This window comes from Hakea prostrata, chromosome 8 (genome assembly GCF_041222555.1).
Source record: "Hakea prostrata isolate BN-2017 chromosome 8, UWA_Hpros_2, whole genome shotgun sequence".
Lineage (NCBI taxonomy): Eukaryota > Viridiplantae > Streptophyta > Magnoliopsida > Proteales > Proteaceae > Hakea > Hakea prostrata.
The window spans coordinates 6,288,211-6,312,407 of NC_142607.1; the positions used below are offsets into that span (position 1 = coordinate 6,288,211).

Consider the following 24,197-nt stretch of genomic DNA (forward strand, 5'->3'; position numbering starts at 1 on the left):
ACAGATGAAATGGAACAGCCAGTGTAAGCTCCTAAGTTGCAAGCAAGGCTCTAAATCTCAGTTCTGAAGCTGGTTTTGATGAGATCCAAAACCAAGATGTGGCAAGCATTGGATTTCTGCCTAAACTGAGACAACTTGGAGACTTCAGTCAGTTTCAACCAGGATTTAGTTTTATGACTGTGAAAAGTTTTTTGTAAAAAAATTTGCTTCTCATTGAAAGAACTGATTCAAGATAAATTTGATGCAGACTGTAGAAGTACTTCCTCTCACTCAGACACATAGTGATCCTAGCAATAATGATCTCCTTCACTCCGTAATTAAAAACAGTATTGGGTGGTCCCTGCACTTTCTATAATTCTTAGACAGAGAACTCTGTCTTGACCGGAATTAGTTCCTATTGCAGAATACCTCCAAAAACAATCTTAAAGGTGGATACAGGGTTTAAACCGTGCATCATCTGGGCTGCTTAAATGAACACACCAGGTCCAGGAGGATTCAACCTTTGTCAGACCTCTTAATTACTATAACATATACTTCAGTCATAGTTGTTGAGGTGACCCAGAATGGTGGAAGAGTTAATAGGCAGGCTGGTAATAAGGCAGCCACTGAGGTTTTACTAGAAGATCGTGCTAGTGTTCATCTACCCTATGCCGTATACTAGTGGACAGATCATAAACATCATAAGTAAATTATCTGACAATTAAAGAGACCAGTAGTAAAATCCGGGAGTCAATCTAAATAAATGTCCATTGTAAGACTTGACTGATTGATTACAAGAAATTAGCAGTAAAAATTGCAGTTAGATATAAAATGAACTATGAATACATAGTTCAATGATATTCGATATGCTAAAGAGTGTCAGAACTGATTCTAGTAAAGAATCAGCAATAAAAAAAAAGAAGAAAAAAGAAAAAGAAAGAAGCACGTTTCTCCATTGGATCAATTTTTGAATCTATTCCCACCTTTTCTGTCGATCACTGTCAATGGCTCTCAACTAATTTTCTTCCTTTGAGAGCTAGTAGCTGGCTAGGCTGCTCCCTTTGTCGTTCCCTTTTCTCACCTGCCCTTAAGGTCTCTTTTAGAAGCATCCAAGCCAAAAACTGATCAGAAACTCATTTACCACTTACCCAAGTTTAAGAGTCACCCTCAACCACCTTGCCTGGTAGATGATCTCATGATCTTCTCAAAAGCCTCCCCTCTACTATTTCCTTCATCATATCTCCCCTTCGTCTATTTGAATCCCTCTTGGGTCTTTGTATCAGCCTCTTGAAATCCAAAATGTTTCTTCGAATCTCTCTTGGTTTTCCAAATCAACCAAGGTTCAAATCTCGGTTTCAAGGCTTGTTGAACCGAAATTTTGGAAATCTCAACCCAAACTTGCAAAATTTTACCAAGTTTCGGGGCTTTTATAGGATTTTTGGTATGTTTTCTTGCATGCTACCTATTTATGGCATAAATAACACAATGACAAAGGTAATTTGCAGGGGGGAAAAAAAAAACAATGAGGTGTAATCATTCAAATGTTAGTACACATGAGAGGTTTCGAGAAATAAAAACTTTGTAAAATTGGATAAAATATATTGCATACCTTAAATGTTTGACACAAAAGTACAGAAAGGAACTCCAGGCTTTAGTTTCAAGTTGAGTGCTTGGGTGGATTCATCCCTTGAGATGGTTACTCTAAATAAAGTTTCAACGTACTCCATATCCAACAACTCCACCATATACTCCATAAGGACTATAACCATAAAGAAAGCAGCAACGAGGTGAAAGAAGAAAAAGGAGTGATGATTTTTTAGTGAAAAACAAGCTAAGATGGCAAAAATGGGGAAAATCCTTGAAATGTTGACAGGCAGCACCTGCGATTTTGACCAAGATTTGGGACTTTTGAATAGGGTTTTGCAGATTTCGGTCGGAAATCGCCCATAAGATTTTATCTCGGTTTTGGGAAAAACCAACATTTTGACCAAAATTTTGGTTGTTTCAGTCAAAATTTGGACTATGATATCAAACAGTTTGAAATTCAAAATCTCTTTTGGGGGTGGCAAAGACTGACAGAGCTTAACCTGACTGAATTTTCCTTTGGATCCATCTTGATGCAGCCTTTCCTGAATAGAGCTGTAGCTTCAAAAATCTCTACGACTGGACTTTAATTCTAGGCCCATAACCAGGGTTTCAGTTAGGGTGTATGGGTGGTTGCTCCCCAATTGGCTCCTAATAATTGTAATCTTAACTCAGTGGTTGAGTTTTGGTTTGTTTGATGGGATATTGATGGTTAAAGATAGGAGGATGTTTAGGGGATCAAGAACACTTAGCCCATCCCATGGAGGGCTGATAAATGTCTTAAGATGTTTCGGGGAATCTATCAAGACCCATATTCAGCCCCCAAAGTGGGCATAGAAAATGACCAAAACACCCTTGGGGTATTCGGCCAGTTTTGAATGCCTTGTTGGGTCTAGTTTTTGGGCCCAATTTTTTGGGGAGCCCAACCCAGGATACATCTGATATTTTATCTTTATTTTTTTTGTCTAAGTCAGTAGTTTAAGAATTATAGTCCATTCTAGTTAGGGTTGAGTTGTTAGGATACGGTTCCGGTTCCTTAATTTTAGGAATCTTATCTTAAAGTAGTTCTATTTTAGTTGAGTCCATGTTTTGTTTAAATTAGCAAGAGTTTAATTTAAGGAAGAGTCTAAGTAAGGTGGTAGTATCCTAAACTACAAAAGCGAACCCACCATGAGTCAAATTCCCTATTAAACGGAGTCCAAGTTCAAGGGTTATTCAACAGTGGGATCCTTATCACTTAAGGAATCCTAAGTTGAGTCAAAGAATCTTGTATTCAGGCTATAAATAGCCTTTTAATTCTGAATAAAGCAGATTGGTTGATTTGAGTTAAATATAGGCTTGGGCCATGGGGAAGGAAACCCTTACGGCCTAGGCTGGAGAGTAATTCTCAAATTTAGAAATTCTAGCAGCAACTCCATCTTCTTCAAAGCATTCCAGAAGCATTTATTCAAGCATGGAAGAAAATTCGATCGAAATGGTCGAAATTTCGATCGAAATGCCTGCAAAAATCCAACTCGAAACAAAATATAGTAGTAGGCACGAAAAGTATCCATATCGTTTCGTATCGACCGAAATTTCGGTCGATACGAGTCGATATTTCGACCCGATACCATATCGGGCCGAAATGACACTTGCGCAGCTTATAAAATACCCAAAATCGACCCTGTTTCGTCATTTCGACGCTGTTTCGAGATTTCGAGCCATATCGCCAGAGCTATTTCGACCTCATTTTTCAATTTTTGCTGATTTCTCTTGCTTTCATCCCATTCTACACCTAATTTCTAGTACTCCATTTCCTTCAAACACTTGATTTGCTCTTCCATTTGTGCATTTTCTCAAATCTTGCAAGGTGAGTAACCAACTTCCTCATTTTTTTATTTTTGTTTCATTTGTGCCTTAAATCATGTTAGATTGCTTCCAAATTTATATATGTTTACTTTAGAGTGATGATCTACGAATTTGTAGTGTCAAAATTATTTTTTGATTCTTCCTACTATTTTTTTATTTTTCTGTTATTAAAAATTATTTACTAAATTATGTATATTGTTAAAAATGTTTATGTATAGTACATGTATAAGCTTCAAATGGATGTATGTGAGAGTTGAGACACCATATTGCTGTGATGGTGTTGAATTAATTTTTTTTTCTGTTAATTATGTAATTTTACTGTATTTAATATATATTTAAATATTAAAAAAATAATTAATTTCTGTTTTAAATTTAAAAATAGGAGAGTATTAGTGGAAGCATGTATGCAATTTTTTGAGCATGTTGTGGATATTTTTAAGATAGTTAGTGTGTATTTTATATATTTTAAAATTATTTATATATTAAAAAATACTTATATAGTTATACATATATATTTTTTTTATATTTAAAAATAGGAGGTTATTATTAGAAGCATGTATGTCATTTTTGGAGCATATTGTGGAGCTTTTCAAGATACTTAGTGTGTGTTTTTTGTATCAGGCACTCTATTTTAAAGATGTCAGACATAGCTTGGGATCATGGGAGGCCACTGACAGCTGATAAGAGGAAGAGCGAGTGTAATTACTGCAAGAAACAAATAGGAGGAGGTGGGGCCACTAGATTGAAGGTGCATCTAGCTGGTGGCAACAGGGATGTAACAGGGTGCCCAAAGGTGCCTGTAGAGGTCAAGAGGGCAATGGCCTCATATATTAGTGGTGGAAAGCAAAAGAGGAAAGAGAAGAGAACACAGAGGGATGAGTTCGAGGATGCCTGCTTGGATGACCTTCCAGATTTTGAGGGTTATGGTAGGGATGAGCCAGGAGACAGTGACCCTGATCCAGAGGCCGATCAGCTGAGGAGGGCGATGATGATGAGTAGGGAGCAACAGAGAATTGATGACATCAGGAGGCAACAGAGGGGTTTGGGTTGTGGGTCCTCTAGAGAGCCAGTAAGTATGGGAGGCATAGGTGGCTCCCAAGTCCCTATGAGGAGGTCTCAGAGTGTGAGGCAGGAGGCTCCTATCCCACGGGCCCCTACAAGGGGTGGAGCTTCCTTAGCACATCCTACAGATATGGATCTTGAGATTCTTCGCAATGATCCGGCCCTATTTGCGAGGCCTGAGCATAAACAGAGAAAGTTGAAGCACTTATGGGGGAGTGCGAAGGAGAAAGTGGGGATGGCTTTCTCCAAATGGGCGCATTACCATAGTGTTCCAGCACATACAGCTCGGGGCCCTACTACGAGAGATATGATTGAGCGAGATAGGCAGGTTTGGGAGTGGTGTACGGAGCCCCACTCCATATGAGATATATAATGTGTATTTGCCTAAGCATAAAGAGGACATAAATGAGTACATTAAGGGATTAAAGCCCATGTGGAATCATTATGGAGTGACTCTGATGGCTGATGGTTGGACTGAACCCACTAGACAGTCCATCATCAATTTCATGTTGAATTGTGATGGGAGGACAGTGTTCCTCAAGTCAGTAGATGCATCCGGTGAGAAGAAGGATGCAAAATACATTTACAAATTACTGAAGAAGTGGTGAAGGAGGTTGGAGTGGAAAATGTAGTTCAAATTGTGAGTGATAATGGCTCCAACTACAAGAAAGCTGGGTTGAAGATGCAAGAGAACTCCAGGTATCTAAAGTCTAAACATATAGTATTAATTTTCATTTATAAATACATATATTTACATTACACATATACATGTACACTTTATAACTTTGTATTGATGGCTTGATGCCTTGATGGATGGACAGATATAGGCTCTTTTGGACTCCTTGTGCTGCTCACTGCATTGACTTAATGTTGAAGGAGATTGGAAAGGTCAAGCTTGTGAAGAATACGGTGGACCAAGCTCGACATGTTAGCACCTTCATATATAACCACACCTATGCATTAAGGATGATGAGGGACAAGTGTCAGGGTGAGTTAGTGAGGCCAGGCATAACCAGATTTGCTACTAATTGGATAGCACTGCAGAGCTTTGAGAGTAGGAAGACTGGCCTTAGGAGTATGTTTGCATCAGAGGAGTGGTTTAACTGGGAGGGTTCTTCATTAGTGGGAGGAAGGAGAGCTCAGATGACTATCCTTGATGAGAGTTTCTGGCACAATGTGAGGATAGTAGTGAAGACGCTTGAGCCTGTGGTGAATGTGTTGAGGATGGTAGATCAGCAAAGAAAACCTACTCTAGCACACATATTTGCTGCAGTAGATAGGATGAAGCAGCAAGTTGCTCAGGTCCACCCATGCGGCAACAAGAAAGTCCTTAAAATCATCAACAGTAGATGCGAGTCTATGTTGCAGCATCCACAGCATAAGGCTGGTGAGTTGTTAAGTTGTTAAGTACTTAAGTCTAGTATTTAATTTAATTTTCATTATGTTATCACACTATTAAGGCTTAAGCATTAACTATTCCCTTTTATGACATACTTTTTCTTACACATCATACTATTTAAATCCCAAGTACCATTACAAGGACAATCTTGGGATGAGGCAAGATTTGATGGATGCTGTCCAAACTGTAGTGGAGAAGTTCGAACCGGATACAGCTAAACAAGCAGTCATCCTTATGGAGGTGAGATAGTGATTAGAATCATTTGATATTCACAATTCGTAGTTTTATACTAAGTCATTAACCTAGTAACTACTAACTAGTTATTGTTTTTTCTCTTTATATATTAGATAAAGGCTATTAGGGATGCCATTGGGAGCTTCGGTCGTGCTGTGGCCGTATCGGGAAGGGAAACCGCCCTGCCAGGTGAGTTCATTCATTTATTTCATTATACATTTAATTATTATATTCTATCTTTAATTTAGTTATTTAAGTATTAAAATGACTTGGAGTCTATGTTTGTTGCAGCTGAGTGGTGGTTGCAATTTGGACGTGATTCACACAACTTGAGTAGGATTGCAAGCAAAGTGCTCTCCCAAACATGTTCTGCCACCTGGTTGTGATTGGAGCACCTTCAGCCTCATTCACTCGAAGAGGCACAACCAATTGGGTGTGAAGCGTCTAGAGGACCTTGTCTACCTACACTATAATATGAGACTGAGAGAGGATCATATTAGACAGGGGATGGATAGAGAGAGCACCAATATCGAGTTGGCCGACATATTTGAGATGGATGATGATGATAACCCAGTAGTTGACTGGATCAGGGATAGTGGAGACGGATTGCTGGATGAGGATGGAGGTCTTCCCAATAGTCAGATTGCAGAGGAGATGGTGGGCTGATGTGGGGGACTTCATGGCCCAGGAAGGGAGGCCACATGCAGAGCCCGCCCGTCCCTTCGTGCCACACCCTAGTGCATCCACTCAGAGTGAGGATTTGATTTTCTAGTCCGACACTGAGGATGAGGTGACTCAGGCCTCCGGTGATGACAACGATGGTGGTGATGATGACGGTGATGATGATGATGGAGGGGATGAGGAGGGTGTGGGACCTCGTGATCAGGATTCAGCTGATCCTAGGGAGAGACCACCGCCACCACCACCTGCTGGACGTGAGAGGGGGGGGGGGGGAGGACGACCACCGAGATTCACAGGAGAGAGTCAGTTCACCCATGCGACACAGGATTCAGACCATACTGGAGCTGCATCTCGAGGCAAAAATGTTTCCTCTACATATTCGAGGAAGGGGAAGGGGAGACAGCATGGTTGGAGCACAGAGGACACGCCATCATATGGGTCCTACCGTCCATCCGATGCCGAGAGCTTGGTGGGATCTATGAGATCGATGAGCATTGATGATGCTAGAGACTCCTCCACCTCCAGAGGATCCAGATGGCATAGGCCTGCAGAGTCCTCATATGATACTGCTGTGGAGAGTATTGGTTCTACCGAGTCGACTTATGGTTATGGTCCTTATGGTTATGGACCATATGGTGTCACTCCTGGCTATCAGATTCAGGGTCAGGCCAGTCAAGCCACGACTGGAGCCTTATGGTTATGGAGCGGCCTATGGAGCTTATGGTGTCCCTCCCACTGTCGATTATCGGAGTCAGCCACTGCGACCTTATCAGTATCCTTATCCTTCTCCTAGTCCTGAGAGCCAGGGGCAGGGTGGTCTTTCATTTGTTGAGCAGATTTTCCACACTATTCCACAGCCACAAGGCCCACCACCACTAGTTCCTTTGGAGATTCACAACTTCCCACCATTAGGGAATCTTATGCATGTGGATGAGGCCACATACAGAGGTGCAGTTCTTGACTATGTCCGAAACTATATGGGGCGGGGGCAAACATCATGGGAGTTATATTGTCATTTGTATGGGATGCAGACGGAAGAGGGAGACCTTGAGGCTTGAATAGAATAGACTTGTAAGTTGTAACTTGTAAGTAATAACAATACATCTTCTTCTCTGATTCATGTACTATATACTTGGAATGTTGGATGTTACATTTTCAGTAGTTTTTTAGTAAACTAGTAGTTATTATAGTGTTTATTATGCTTGAAATAGCTAGTATGCAAAAATCCAAATCAATTTGAGTGCATTTGAGGCTCGAAATTGAGTTTTTCAAGAATCAGGAAAAAAGTATCCAGTTTCGGTCGAAATTTCAACCGAAACCTCGAAATTTCGACCTTTTCCAAGGTCGAAATGTTCATTTCGATCGAATTTTTTACCTTGAATTCAAGTAATCAAACATCTTCAAGCTTACGTCGGCAGAATTCCAGCAAAGCAATCCTTCTTCTTCTCACGTTTTCAGATCCCACCCAACTAGGACTCCCTCATTCCAGCCCCATTACACCCTCTTTAGGATCGCCCAAGCCTACTGAACCAAGATCTAACCTCTGTTTACCCAAATCAGCCTTCTTTTTTGAGTTTTGAAATTTTCTTCACTTCATTTTCTTCCTTGAGAAGTTGCAGAATTTTTAAACTCCAAAAAATTCTAAAACCTTCATACCGCAGACCCTACCTACTCTAAACAGTCCCTAAACTACAGAACAAAGATATTAATACCTCTGAACTGAAGGATACCCCAAACCCTAGCTGAAGCCTAACCCAAACCCTAACCCTAGCCGAAGCCTAGTTCACCTAGGATTTTGAGTTTCAAATCTGAAATCTGAAATGCTATACGATTTCAGATCGGAAATAACAATCCTAGCAGCATTATTGGCCTCTAAAACCCTTGGCGGAAATACTTAAGGCCCCTTATCATGAGCAGGTTCCACTTTAGAAGGTCTTGGATATCTAACCCTAAGCCCTGGGTTACATCAATGGTATTAGAGCTACAAGAACCAGCAGCAGACAACACCATAGAAGACTCTTATGGCAGCCCCTCCATCAATGTCATCTTTAAAATCCTTTCAGTAGAGCAAGAAGAAGAACACTAGATGAGGAGTTGCCCCTTCTACACTAGAGTCCAATCAGGTGAGCATAAAGCTATGGTAATGGTTGATTGTGGTAGTAGCTCCAATGTGGTGTCTGAACAATTTGTAAAGAGGGCTGATTTTAAGATTAAGAGGCATCCCCAACCCCATATAGTCTCCCTTGGAAACAGTGAAGAATTAGAAGTCACTCGTAGGTGTCTAGTTCCCATCAGTCTCCACTTTTACTCAGAAGAGATATGGTGTGATTTAGCATCCATGAGATTGTCTGACAATATTTTAGGGAGACCCTAGTTGTATGATAACGATGTAATTATCATGGGAAGGGAAAATAAGTGTAAGTTCATGCACAAATGCTTGAGAATTGTACTCTTGCCCTTGGACCTACTAGCAAAGATCACGAAGAAGTGGGCCCTCAAAGCAATTCAGGACTCCAGTACCAAACACAACACTTGGTGGATCCTAAACCTGAAGAACCTAGTCAAGAGCTCAACCAAAACACCAACAGCAACTCCAAAGCCCCACAACCAGATGGTGAACCCTCTACACTAATCCAACAATTTCCTACAGAGAAGGTGATAGAACAAATTGACAAAACGACCCTAGGGGAAGAAAATTCCATCAATGATGTATCCCCTACACCAGAAGGTTCCATACTGCTGCCAGACAATAGAGCCGTACCAGCACCAAGTCCATGCAAAGCTGGCCCTCCTCTGGGTCTCATTTTCTTTCTTGAGGAGGATACTAGAAACCTCCTACGGGCCATAGAAACAATCAAAATAAAGGTACTAACAGAGAAGAACTCCAGCAGCTTCACAAGTCACCTCCCCATGTCCTTCTAGTTCGTTGAAGAAGACATTCCTAGACTTGAAGACCACATCACCCAAGTCATCATCCTTCTAGAGTTCTGTTTAGGAGCAGTAATGGCAGCCCTGTACCTACTACTTCCTCCTCACTGCAAGATCAGAGGTCGAGTCCACTAGAAAGCCCTCCAAAGAGTGGACCTAGGAACACATGATGAACACATTCATCAGGTGATGAATGTTTAAAAAAAGGGAGAGCTGATGTATCATGGGTAGGGCTCCCCAAAAAATTGGGAAAAAAAACTATACCCAACAAGGGATTCACTACAGGCCGAATACTCGAGGGGTATTTTGGTAATTTTGCATGCCCCCTCCTTCAGGGCTGAATATGGGCCTTGATAAATTTCCATTGATTCAGGGGTCAGGGATCTATCTTTATTTTTATGTTTAAGTAGTTTAACAGTTTCAGTCCATTCTAATTAGGGTTGAATTGTTAAGATAGGGTTCTTTAATTTTAGGAACCTTGTCTTAAAGTAGTTCTATTTTAGTTGAGTCCATGTTTTCTTTACATTAGCAAGAGTTTAATTTAAGTAAGAGTCTATGAGGTGATAGTATGCTAAACTATACAGGGGATCCACCCTGAGTCCAATTCCTTATTAGTTAGAGTCCAAGTTCAATAGTTAGTCAACAGTGGGATCCTTATCACTTAAGGAATCCTAATCCTTAAGTCGAGTCAAAGAGTCTTGTATTCAGGCTATAAATAGCCTTTTAATTCTGAATAAAGTGGATTGGTTGATTTAAGTTAAATAGAGACTTGGGCCATGGGGAAGGAAACCCTTACGGCCTGGGTTGGAGAGTAATTCTCAAATTTAGAAACTCTAGCAGCAACTCCATCTTCTTCAAAGCATTCCAGCAGCATTAATTCAAGTAATCAAGCATCTTCAAGCTTGCATTGACAAAATTCCAGTGAAGCACCCACTCACAAGTAAGTCCAAGACATCCCCAACCCCTTCAAGCATCTCCAGCCCCTTTTCCCAAACCCTAGAAGCCAACCCCTCTCCTTCTTCTTCTCACGTTTTCGGATCCCACCCCAACTAGAACTCCCTCATTCCAGCCCCAAAACACCCCCATTATACCATCTTTAGGATCGCCCAAGCCTGCTGAACCAAGATCTAACCTCTGTTTACACAAATCAGCCTTCTTTCTTGAGTTTTGTAATTTTCTGCACTTCATCTTATTCCTTCAGAAGTTGCAGAATTTTTGAACTCTAGAAAATTCTAAAACCTTCATAACTCAGCCCCTGCCTCCCCTAAACAGTCCCTAAACTACAGAACAGAAATATTACCAGCTCTGAACTGCAGGATACTCCCCCCACCCCAAACCGTAACCCTAGCCAAAGCCTAGTTCACATAGGATTTGAGTTTCAAATCTGAACAACAACAACAACAACAACAATAAGCCTTTTCCCAACTAAATGGGGTCGGCTACATGGATTCTTGCCCTCCAATCGGTTCTGTTCAAGGCCATGCTAGATACAAGGCCTAAGCTATACATATCCTTTCTCACCACTTCTCCTAAGGTTATCTTAGGTCTACCCCTAGCTCTTCTAGTTCCTTCAATATGGATTATATCACTTCTCCGAACAGGAGCATTTATAGGTCTCCGTTGAACGTGGCCGTGCCACCTCAAACGACTTTCTCTAAGCTTATCACTTATGGGAGCAACTCCCAGACCAACTCTAATATGATGGTTTCTTATCTTATCCATCCTAGTTTTGCCACTCATCCATCTTAGCATCCTCATTTCTGCTACACTGAGTTTATCTATATGATTCTTTTTAACAGCCCAACACTCTGCACCGTACATCATAGCCGGTCGGACAACGGTCCTATAAAATTTTCCTTTAAGCTTTAATGGAATACGCCGATCACATAAGACCCCGGATGCACCTCTCCACTTCATCCACCCTATTTTAATTATTTGGGAAACCTCATCTTCTAAATCACCTCTTTTACTTATGATTGAACCTAGGTACCTAAAACAATCACTTTGAGAAATCTCTTTATCGTCAAGTATCACCACCTCATCATCTGGCCGATCATGACTAAAGTTACAAACTAAATATTCTGTCTTCGATCTACTAAGTTTAAAGCCTTTTGATTCCAAAGCTAATCTCCATGATTCTAATTTGGTATTAATCCCCACTTGGGTCTCATCAATCAACACAATATCATCCGCAAAAAGCATACACCAGGGGACCTCATCTTGAATGTCTTTGGTTAATTCATCCATTACCAGTGCAAATAGATATGGGCTTAAAGTTGACCCTTGATGTAGCCCAACTGTTATCGGGAATTCATTACTTTGTCCCCCCACTGTTCTAACACTAGTCACCGAACCATCATACATATCCTTAACTATATCTATATATTTACTTGCAACACTTCTTTTCTCTAGTACTTGCCAAATTAATGCTCTAGGGACTCTATCATAAGCTTTTTCTAGGTCAATAAATACCATATGAAGCTCTTTCCTACATTCTCTATACCTTTCCATAAGTCTCCTAATTAAGTAAATAGCCTCCGTTGTAGATCTTCTTGGCATAAACCCAAATTGGTTCTCTGTAACTGTAGTTAAGTGTCTCAAACGGGTTTCAATTATTCTCTCCCATAATTTCATCGTATGGCTCATCAATTTAATGCCCCTATAGTTATTACAACTTTGAATATCTCCTTTATTTTTGTAAATTGGAACCACAACACTTCTCCTCCAATCATCTGGCATTTTCCCTGTGCTCATAATCTTATTAAACAACTTAGTCAACCAAACTAGTCCATGGGTTCCTAAGCTCTTCCATACTTCAATTGGGATTTCATCAGGACCTTGTGTCTTGCTAAGTTTCATCCTCCTTAAAGCTTCTTTTACTTCGGACATCGAAATTCTACGTATATAAGTTTGGACACCAGTGCCTTGGTGAAAAGTGTAATCGTCCGAAACATAAGTGCTTGAAGAATGCTCATTTAGTAAACTAGAGAAATAGGTTTCCCATCTTTTCTTAATATCCTCCTCACAAACTAATACTTTACCATCTCTATTTTTAATACATCTAACATGGTCAAGATCTCTACTCTTCCTATCCCTCATCTTAGCTATCTTATAAATAGATTTTTCCCCTTCCTTGAGTTTCAAATCTGAAATGCTATTTAATGTCAGATCTGAAAAAACAATCCCAGCAGCATTATTGGCCTCTAAAACCCTTGGTCGAAACACTTAAGGTCCCCTATTGTGAGCTGGTACAATTTTAGAAGATCATGATATCTAACCCTAAACCTTGGGTTACATCAACATAGTGTCAATGATTTTGGATGGGTGGATTGGAAGATACTGGATTTCTTAATTTTGTAGGGAAATTAGGGTGACAATAACAAGGGCAGATCTAGGGTTTGGTTGGCTGTTAAGGCTGAAATTAGGATATAAGGTCACAAGGGTGGGTTTTTTTTTCTCCCTTTTTTGTTGTGGTGGGGGGGGGGGGGGACACTGCAAGATATGCATTTAAGAACCACTAAAAACCATATTAGCTTTCCGATTTTATAAAGCAGACATCAAGCTCATAATATCAGTGACTCTGCAGCCCACAACACCACCTACAACCTCCATTGAGGTAAATGAAAATGGAAATTCTTGATAAGGTCAGCTTTCTATGGTAATTCATTAACAATTTCAATTACGTAACCAGAATAAAGGTGATTTCTAGCAGTTCCTGACAACTCTGGCCTACCTATGTCCGATGATTTCAAACATCTTTGTTAGAAGGGATCACATCATACAAACCATTTTTGAATTCCCATTTATACAGATGTCAAGCTCATAAGTTTAGTGATTCCTAAGTCCACATCACTCCTTTACAACCTAATTCGACGCAAACTACAATGGAACTTCGAAATAAGGTTTGCCATTCAATTTTATTAGTTCAGGTTAGATAATTAATAAAGATGACTTCAGTAAGTTTCTGGCTACTCAAATCTATCCATAGAGACGATGTCCAAGTTAATTTGCCAGAAAAGAACACAGGTCACATTTAACGAGATGACATTGCCCATCCCTTTTTCCTTGATGAGCTACCGTTGTGACAACTTGTTATTGTTGCAGAATCACTGAAGGTCAGAGAACAAAACTGGAAGCACAAACAAGGATACCCAACATACCGTGCATTCGCTAATGCTGTTGAGAGACCGACAAACCGCACAGCACGCTCTGTTTGTGATGATATATATCTTATCCTGGAGACAATAACCTGCAATCAAGAGGTTTATACAATTGAAACTCCAGCAGAATTACACAAACTACTACCAGTCGCAGAAGAACCAAACACAGAAACAAGCAATGTGATACCTAGGGGAGTGCCATGAGAAAAAGAAGTACAGCTAAGAGAAAAAGAAGTACAGCTAATGATATATTCAGAAGAATTTCTCCTTTTCTGTTGTCAATAAGATCACTAGGCAAAAAAAAATGTAGGATTAGAGCAAACCTGTGTTGATATCTCCTGCAACTAGGATGCAGATTTATAGCTGTTAAGAGACTGCTGCCTGGATTATAGGTGCCACTGCTCCCATGAAGGGTGTATCCTTGTTTAGTTGAAATTGTTAGGCTACGAACTATTTACGCTCCCCTTCCTCTTAGTAGGAACCTACTAATAGTCAATCTCCCTACACTATAAAAATCGAAGGAAGACCATGATAGGATTACACTGATTCCCATCCTCTTGTAGTAACGTTTCCCTCTTCTCCATCTTTCTCTCTCCTATAATTGTTAAAGACCGCTACCATGGGTGATAGAAGTGATCGTTTACAGGTCCTGGCTGACAAGATCAGGTTGGGGAAAAAATCTACGGTTTTTAGTTCTCCTCTGCTGCTCACTGCTGTCTTCTTATGTTCTGCTACTAATGCCCCCTTTCTGGTGAGTGTCGTGAGACCCTTCTGTTCTGTCAGTATTAGCAGCAACCAATACTTCCAATCGATATTTCCTCAGATTCAGTTATTTACCCTCTGAAGACTTTAGGAGTTGGGTTCCTCTCCATAGGCAATCCAAATCCCACATAAGCTCCAATGACAAAATCAAAGCTGATTATCCTTTTCCCACCAGCATCCAAGTTCTAAATTCAGAAAATTTTCGGAAGCTAATAGTGAACCCCTAGAGTTGTTATCAGGATTTCTAAGAGGTCAAGGGATTAAAAACAAAACCGTAGAATTTAAATGTGTGTAGGGAGGGAGTGTTATCGAATTATTGAGAGACTGGACTATCGTATTCTTTTTAAAACACAGTCGGAAAGATGAATACTTCCTAATTACATGCACAAGCACTTGTGAATTGATTTTAAACGGTCCTTTCTATTTTATTTATATCTATCTTTCAGCTTTTATTCTCAAGCCAACAAAAGTCCCTCTGCTTTAGATTTCACCATTATACACCATATTAGGTTCCTTACATTTAAGGGTTCTGAACCCCAAGAAAATTACAGAATTTCCCATTTCATTATACTTGGATTTTAAGTGTTTAAGTGGACCTGATAAAGAATCCAACTGGTCATCCTTATCCACATCATGAGCACAAGATCTCCATAAATTGGTATCCACATCAACAGGGTGTTGAGGTTATTGAACAGTATTTAGGGTATCCTTCCTACAGTCTGCAGGGAGCACAATGCAGATTCATCACCAAATTGGAATTCTTTCTTAGGACAAAGTCTAGGGATTAGTTATGTACATGCTGGGTCTTTAGTCCCATGGGATTCCTACAGTCTGAGATTTTTTTTCCTTTTTTTAATGTTGTTAAGATTGAATAGGCTTTGTTGGCTTATACAGTCCATGTATTATAAGATTGCATGCCCATTCCTGCAGCATTCTGGTTTCACACTTAGGGTAAAGTTGGAACTCATACATAGGCTTGTTTTCTCACAAATCTAAGGCCACCGGTGTGTTTAGAAGGCCTACAATAGGCAAAATACAAAGTCTCAGCCCAACCTGACCCTTAAAACCCCTTGAGATGGGGGAGTTCACTCATGCTTGACCCAAAAAATGACCATATCTGGGCCAAGATCTCGGTTTTCTGGCTGACCAAGATTACGCTTCAAAATAGAGTGGATGCACTGTAAAATATAATAAATTAAAAACCGTTCAAATTCAAAAGTTCCACTCTCTTAATTTAAAGTTGGGAATCGCCACACAGTCAAGGAAACACAAATTTACAGTGACAGTGAAAATGTAAAGCACCTATCTTTATGTTAGTTTCACAAGCACATATCTGTATGTTAGTTTAACACAAAGTAGCCCATATGAATTTAGAATAGAACACCTGATGCACAAGCAGAATTGAATGGCAACAGCTGCTGAGAACTGATATTCGTATAGACTAAGAGATTCGAAGTCATAACGATGATATCGAAAGTTACCTCAAGAATGGGTCCACGATCAGCACCAAGTAAGTGTATCTCATCCAATATCAGGAGCCCAACCTACATGCAATATACAAAAAGCAAATGTAGTTGACTTATGTGATAAACAGCTGGTTAACTGAGAAGTTTACTAAAATTTAAGCACCGCTATGACTTATGACAACCATGAAGCTAGGGGAAAAGCAGAACTACGGAAAGAACGGTACCTTCATGACATAGCTTCGAGTATGCCAATTACGACTAATACCATCCCACTTTTCAGGAGTAGAAATTATGATATCTGCTGATAACAGCGCCATTAGATCTGGAGTAAAATCCCCAGTCATTTCAACCTGTAGCAACACTAGATCCATAAGTTCATCTCTTTGTACAATTTTTGGGTGAGAGATGGAAGCAAGAGTAGACATTTACCATTTTTTTCCCAAGCTGAGAAACAAGACGCTTTTTCCAATCATTCATTCTTTCACGAACAATGGCCTTCAAAGGTGCTATGTAGACGACCTGCAATAAGAGAAACTTTTAACATCTCACCACGTTTTGCTATAAGATAACCACCTCCACCAACTATACAAATTCAGTTCTGCTAATTCGATTATATATTGCGTGCATGGAAATTAATCTTCATATCATACAAGTCCACAGTTTCATAAATCCTGCAAAAAAGTTCATCTGTTCTAACTTCTAACAATCGAACTGTATAATAATTTAATTTCTTCTCTGTTTAGCTCACCTATGAAATCCATTCAGCCACTTCAAAAGAGGGAAAGATTAACAACTCCAGTTAATACATACAAATAACAAGGCTAAAAAACAGAGAAAGACAGATGTGGCTCAATATTAATTTTTGATACCCTATGTGGGTTCACTTAGGGCCCAATCACTCTCAAGGGGTTACTAGTGAAGTTAAAGAAGAAGGAATGGACATGAACGGTTATTGAGTTGGAGTAGACTGGAAGCAAATAAAAATAAAGGATGCATGCAGTTAAAAGGCAAAAGAAGCGGTAATTGTGAAAGTAAGGTGAAATGAGATGTAGCCTCGAAATTGAGGACCAGTTACAGGATCAAATAATTGAATTCAGCACCCAAGTAAGGGCTCTTCAGGCCCTGCGGTTGGGGGATGTAGGTGCTGCCTAGGGTTTTAGGATGATCAAGGCAATATTGGATAAGTGTGGACAGAGCTTGTGGGCTTAGGGCTGAAGAAACAAATCTGAATCTGGTTCATTCCAAATTAAGATTCAATTTCAAGCCTAGGGTTTAGGGAAAAACTAGGGTTTCTAGGGGTGACCAGGGTTAGGGTTAAGGTTGAATGTTGAGTAAGGAAATGGGTTTGTGGTCCTAGAAAGGGGCAGGAAAAAGGGGTTTGGATCCTAGGGTTTTGATGGGTAACTAGGGTTGGCAATGGGGATCAAATGCTAGGGGAAGGAAGGGGGAATGATTGCCCCAGAAAATTGTGGGGGGGGGGGGGGGGTTGGGAGGAATTAGGAGATGTGGGAAACGAGGGTTTGGGGGAGAAAGAAGGGCTGTCACAGGGATGCCAAAGGGGTTTAGATTAGGTGTGATGGGAGGAAGGAGAGGGGGGAAGGTGGGGATGCATTACTTACCGGTTGAGAGCCTGAAGAAAGCAATTCACATGAAAAAGGATCACAAACTAGGCTAAAACAGGGTTCCCTCTTTGGAAAACCACAACATCACAAGATATCTCCTTCAAACAAGTTATTTAATCATCAAAACTGTCTTCATTACAAGTGGAAGGATATATTTATAGCCTACATTGTAAGACTCAGACTAGGATTCAAAATTGAAACCAAAACAAAGGAATTCTACTTTACTAGGGACTCTTACTCCACTAAGGATTCTCGGTCATATCCTCCTAGGATGATTCAAATTACACAACAAGAGTAGGACTATTCTCCTTGTAGAATTTGGAGTACAATTACAAGACTTTGTTGGTTGAGTTCTACTAGGAGTTCAACTCTATTAGAGTTTTTATTCATGTAATTTTCTATTTCTTGTTACCCAAGTAAGGGTATTTATGTAACTGTGTTTTTTCCACTTTATTATAAATAGAGGGCTTGAGATCACACTGATCAATTTAAGCCATTCCACCATAGTCGTGTTTCTCAACATGGTTTCAGAGCCTAAGTTCGATTAGGTAAGAAAAACAAGAGAGGTCTCGATTCGCTACACCACCTACAACCTAACCACCATCGTAGACTTGAAAACACCATGGCATCAATCACATCAATTCTTCATCTTCCGTTACCGCTGTTGCTACACCACCTGCAACCAAACACCGTCGCAGACCTGAAACCAGACTTGAAACCTAGCACCTGCACATATACCCATTCCAGCCCTCAATGACTCATCGTAGACCGGAGAACCACCATCGCACTTGCACCTATACCCATTCCAGCACTTAACGACTCACCTCCAACTCATTGCTGCACCTGCAACCCATCATTTTGCCTCCCAGACCACCTGCAACTCACCTACAACTCACTTGCAACCCTCTCGCGACCCCTTGCAATTCATTATTTTGCCAACCAGAATAGCACCACCATCGTTCTCTTGGTTCCACCACTGTTGTTCGAAAACCAGAGAACCTTTTTCAGCCATCGTCCCTTTGGTTTTTGAGTCGACTACATAAACAGCCACTTTTTTTTTTGGGGTAATCACATAAACAACCTCTTTACAACCATTGAATCAGATGAACCATTGAACTGAAATCATTGACCAAACCAGACTAAGGGTCTAATTGTAAATTCGTATATATGAAAGGGTCTCTTTTGAGAATTCACAGATTTCTAGGGGTCTATATGCAATTATCCATATTTCCAGGGGGTCTATATGTAATTATTCATATTTCAAAGGGCCTAATTGCAAATTTGCATATTTACAGGGGTCTATTTGTGATTTCTTATTTATCCAAGGGTCTCTTTAAAATAAAAACAAAAACAAAAAAAACTAACGGTGTTACTTATACTATGGACCCTATAACTCCCTAGATTTGTTTAGGTGGTCCAGCTATTTCATTCTGCCGGTTCAGTTGTTTTGAATGGGTGAAGACTGAAGAATTGCAGACATTTTTTCGCATGGGAACCACTGATGGTACAACTGCCTCCACTGGCTCCGAACATTATCCCACTCTTTATCCTCTTTGGGTGAGATTTGATGGAAGTATGGAACAAATTATTTAATTTGGTCACGATCTGCCTACTTAACTATTTCCGGAAGAGGTCTTGTTGGACACATTATGGGCGCCACTATCAAACCTACCACCACAGGTATTTCACATGATAAATGGATCTCAAATGACTCTTTTATTATGTCATTCTTTTCGAATTCCATAAATCCAAATATTGCTCGTGGATACCTATCACTTGATATTGCAACCCAAATCTAGAAGGCTACTACTGAAACATATAGACAGTTGGGGAATGATGCACAAGTTTATGAGCTACGCAAGAAGTTTCATGAGACTACCCAAAAGGAAGTGACTGTGGCCCAATATTATGTTGAGTTGTGATCTCTTTGGCAAGGATTGGATCATTATGAGGACTATCACCCCACTAATCTGGATGATGTGGCTACTTAAAGAAAACATACTGATAAGATTCAGGTATATGACTTCTTGGCGAGTTTGAATGTGGAATATGATTAGATCAAAGTGCAAGTATTGAATCGTTCTCCCTTTCCTACACTAGAAAAGTCGTATGCCCTTGTTCAGTGTAAGAAAACTGTCGATTACCCATGCTTCATGTTCCTATTGTGGAGAAACTAACTTTACAGTTTGTTAGCACTAAATCTGATTCGACTATGGAGATTGTCAAGTGTGAGCATTGTTACAAACCATATCATACCAAGGCCAATTGTTGGAAGCTCCATCGGGAAACCTGCTGATTTTGAGTAGAATAGGGCACAAGGGAAAAACCAAAGACTAATCTTTCTAAGAGGGTTTCCACAACACCCTTTGCAGACGTTGGTTTTTCACTGGAGGAGTTCACTACCTCGCGACGTATTCAAAGTCTTCTACTGCAAGTACAACCTCTACTACTACTTCCTCTACTACCCATACCAACTCCTACCTTTCTACTTTAGGTAAAACTTTTACAGGCTTCTATGTTTCTTCAATTTTTGCTCCTGGGATCACTGATACAGGAGCCACAGATCATATGACAGGTTCATCCTCCTTTTTTACATTATTCTCCAGCTTCTGAAAAAGATAAAGTTCGAATTGCTGATGGCTCCTATTATTCCATTGTTGGAAAAGGACCATTCAACATTCTCCCTCACTTTCTTTGTCTAAAGCTTTACACGTTCCCTCTTTCTCTACTAACTTGCTCTCTATCAGTAGTCTTACACATGACTTGAATTGCAAAGTGACTTTTTCCCCATCTTATTGTGTCTTCCAGGATCCGGTAACGACGAAGGAGATTGGACGTGGTAAACTAGACAATGGACTTTATCTATTAAAGCCAAACGGAGGATCTACTTCTGCTTTGGCTGCATCTTCTAATCAGGTCCATTCGGTATATCAGACCTTCATCAGTGACACCCCCCTTTAGGAACTCTTAAGAAAGTATTTCTTGATTTAGTTTCTTTTTGTAAACAATGATGAATTTTTATGTGAAGCTTGCCTTTCTGCGAAGCATACTCGTTTCACTTATTTACCTTCTCTTCATAATAGAAAATCCATTCCTTTTGTGCTACTTCATACTGATATGTGGGGCCCCTATCGACGTGTTTATTACTAGCCATAGGTACTTTATTACTTTTATTGATTGTCACTCTCGTTCTACATGGATTTATCTTTTAAAACAAAAAAGAGGTTTTCCAACATTTTCATGATTTTCATAACATGATTAAAACTCAGTTCAATGCCACTCTGAAGATCCTTCGTAGTGATAATGGCACAGAGTATAATAATGGTGAATTTTAGAGATATCTCTCTGACTCTAGAATAATACACCAAACTAGTTGTGTTGATACGGCTGTCCAAAATGGGGGTGCCGAAAGGGAGAATCGACATCTTTTAGAGATAGTCCGTTCAATTATGATTTTATGAATGTCCTCGACCAATACTAAAGTGATGCTATACTCACTGTCTCTTACCTTATAAATATGATGCCCAGTAGGATACTTGGTTTTAAATGTCCTAATGAGATTCTCCAGGGAGCCTCTTCTTTTGTTATTCCCCAAAAGGTTTTTGGATGTGTGTGTTATGCCAGAATCATAGCCCACTAGAGTAAGCTGCCTCCCTGTGGCCTGTGCTTCATATTTCTGAGGTATTCTGCTACACAGAAAAGGGTACAAATGTTATCATCCTCCATCCAGGAAAACCATTATATCCATTGATGTTTATTGAGTCTTGCCCTTACTATACACCTCACCAAGGGGAGAATCCTAGAGGAGAGGTGTTTTTTCCAACTTTACACCTTACTATCACACACAAAAAACTCCCAAACACCACCATAACACAACTTAGGAGTTCAAGAAGAGTTTCCTGATCAGGGGGAGACTTCAGCTAGTATACGTGAGGACTTTAATTCTCCCCCTCTGTTTTTTGAACCATGTGAAGAACCTGGTCAGGGAGAGACCACTCCTATGAGGCACACTATTGAGGTCTTTCAAAACAAGATTGACCAGAATAAGGAGGTACAGACTTATTAGAGGATGAATTACAACCGGCTAAAACAAGTGGAGAAAGGTGACACGTTACCACTTCAGTCTCCTGCTCTAGAATCAGATTTTGTTGTTCCCCCTAAGGTATCTTCTTCAGATCATCCTATTGTTGTTAGAAAAGGAGTTAGATCTTGTACTCAGCATCCCATAGCTAAATACGTTTCTTATGACACTTTGTCTAATTCTTACCGTAGCTCATATCCTCTTTATCATCTATATCTATTCCTAAAAGTTGGCAGGGAAGCCAATGCGATAAGAGATGGAAGGCAACTATAGTAGAGGAAATGCAAGCAATGAAGACAAATGATACTTGAGAGCTGGTTACACTTCCTCCAGGAAAAAAACCCGTGGGTTGAAAATAACCCAAGGTTCAAAATTTCATCGAGATCAATGAGATCCAATGAGATCGTTACCAAATACAATGCAAGTAAAAAGTAACTGCATTATCTCGTTGAGATTCAAGATGTTGCCCACATGCTTTCTATGAAAACACTTGACTGCAACTTATGAGGTTCAGAATATTGATTTTGGAGGTTCAAAACCTACTGTTTTTTCAGAGAAGGGGAAACTTCACTTTTCACCGACTTTTGGCCTGTTTTTCGCTCACAATTACAAGATTGTGCCATAGAATGTTGATAGCTTCTTCATCAATATATACGTGCATTCAAGCATCTTGAGTAAAGGTAATTGTTCACATAATCTATCTTGTATGAAGTATGACAAATACTTGTCGTAATGGTGTAAATTTTTTGTTAATTTTCGTATATAGACCTTGAGGAGTCATTTGACTCAGTGATGTGGAACTCTATGTGCACAATCTTGACAAAGAAGGGGTCCCCCAAAACTTGTGCAATGATCTGAGCTGCATCTCCACTGCTAGCTTCTCAGTCCTGGTTAATGGCAGCCTTGTGGGCCACTTGCCTTCCTCAGTCGGCATCTGTCAGAGATATCCCCTCTCCAACTACTTTTTCACCTTGGTCTAGGAAGTGCTTTATAAGTGGTTCCATACCTATAGTGAGCAGCAGCTCATCCCTCCCTTGTCCAAAAGTAGAGCTACCAAGCTCACCGCATAGCCTTTGCTGATGACCTCATGACCAAGGTTGTCAAAGCGTTCGCCTAGGTCCTTGTCTCCATGGCCCATTTTTGGGTCAAGGAGACCAGGTGTCACTTTGTTGCCTAGGCGACGTCTTGTTGCCTTGCTTGGTGTCCCCTTGGTTTTCGTTGCCTTTTGTCGCCTTGCCTAGCCTTGTCGCCTTGACAACCATGCTCATGACATTCTCCAAAGCATGTTATTCTTCTCTCGAAAATCTCCTAGGACACATTCATCGCTTTGCAAGCTTTACTAGCCTAAGAATATTTAGCCAAGTCTACTAATTCCCTAGCTAGAGTCCCAGAGTGACTCAAAGAATCCCTTCTCAACATCTTTGCTTTCACCTAGGGCACTCTCACTGTAAAGTACAAGGGATACCTACTGTTCCTACAAGGCTCTCTGCTCACCACTGCACTTATCCTTGACAAATTTAAAAAAAGACTTCAGCTTTGGAAAGGCAAGATGCTTTCTTTTGCAGGCAGACTGGTACATATCAAATATGATCTTCAAGCCACACACCTCTTCAGGTCTCTGCTTTTTGGCTCCCTTCATCAGTCACCAAAGTTTGGAATTTATGATGGCAGCTTTTCTCTGGAAAGGATCTGATGTCTTCCAGTTACTTCATCCCATCAACTGGTCCCTAGTCTGTCACCCGAAGTTTGAAGAAGGATTGGCTATCAAAAGGATCAAGGATGTAATCATGTAAATACAACCAACATCCTAAAGCTTAGCTGGAAGATCACAAAGGAGGACAGACTTTGGGTCTCCTAGCTATACTCTCGAAATTTGGAAAATGACTATGTAAACCACACGATGCCACTCCTGGGTCTGGCACAAGACCTTATCCCTTACACCCACTGATATGAACTAGAGTTCACCCCTGGCCAAAACCCTGGAGTGGGCCCTAAGGCCACTCCAAGGTGGTGCAACTAGGGTTGGTAGAACCCTTCAAGGGGAATAGATTGGTCCATCCCAGCCCTAATTACTTGCTAATTTTAATTTCCAGAATTTTCTTCTTAATTTTCAGGAGAGTCTTGGTTGGTTAGAAGTCTAGTATGAGTTAAAGATAAGTTCTTGAGTTATTATGAGACTTGTCTAAAGAATAGACTCTTACAAGCCTTTATTTACAAGAAGAGTTCCCTTTATTGATTAGAGTCATGTAGCCTTAGGGGGAATCTATTTTCAAGGAGATTCCATTAGATCCTTAAGTCTTTATTTGGATGGTTGAGATTATTTGTAAGGGGATCCTGATCTATAAAGGAAACCCACTTAGGATGGAGCCTTTTAGTAGGCTATAAATAAGC

General features: G+C 40.2%; 1 protein-coding gene across 1 annotated transcript in view; it reads right to left on the reverse strand.

Annotated features, from left to right (window-relative positions):
• Positions 1-24,197, reverse strand: part of LOC149006512 (U5 small nuclear ribonucleoprotein helicase) — a 125,922-nt gene that overhangs the window by 31,160 nt on the left and 70,565 nt on the right. Inside the window, 4 exon segments of the mRNA XM_089167578.1 lie at positions 13,876-13,964; positions 16,119-16,181; positions 16,328-16,453; positions 16,533-16,622. Coding sequence (XP_089023704.1) covers positions 13,876-13,964; positions 16,119-16,181; positions 16,328-16,453; positions 16,533-16,622 — 368 coding nt within the window.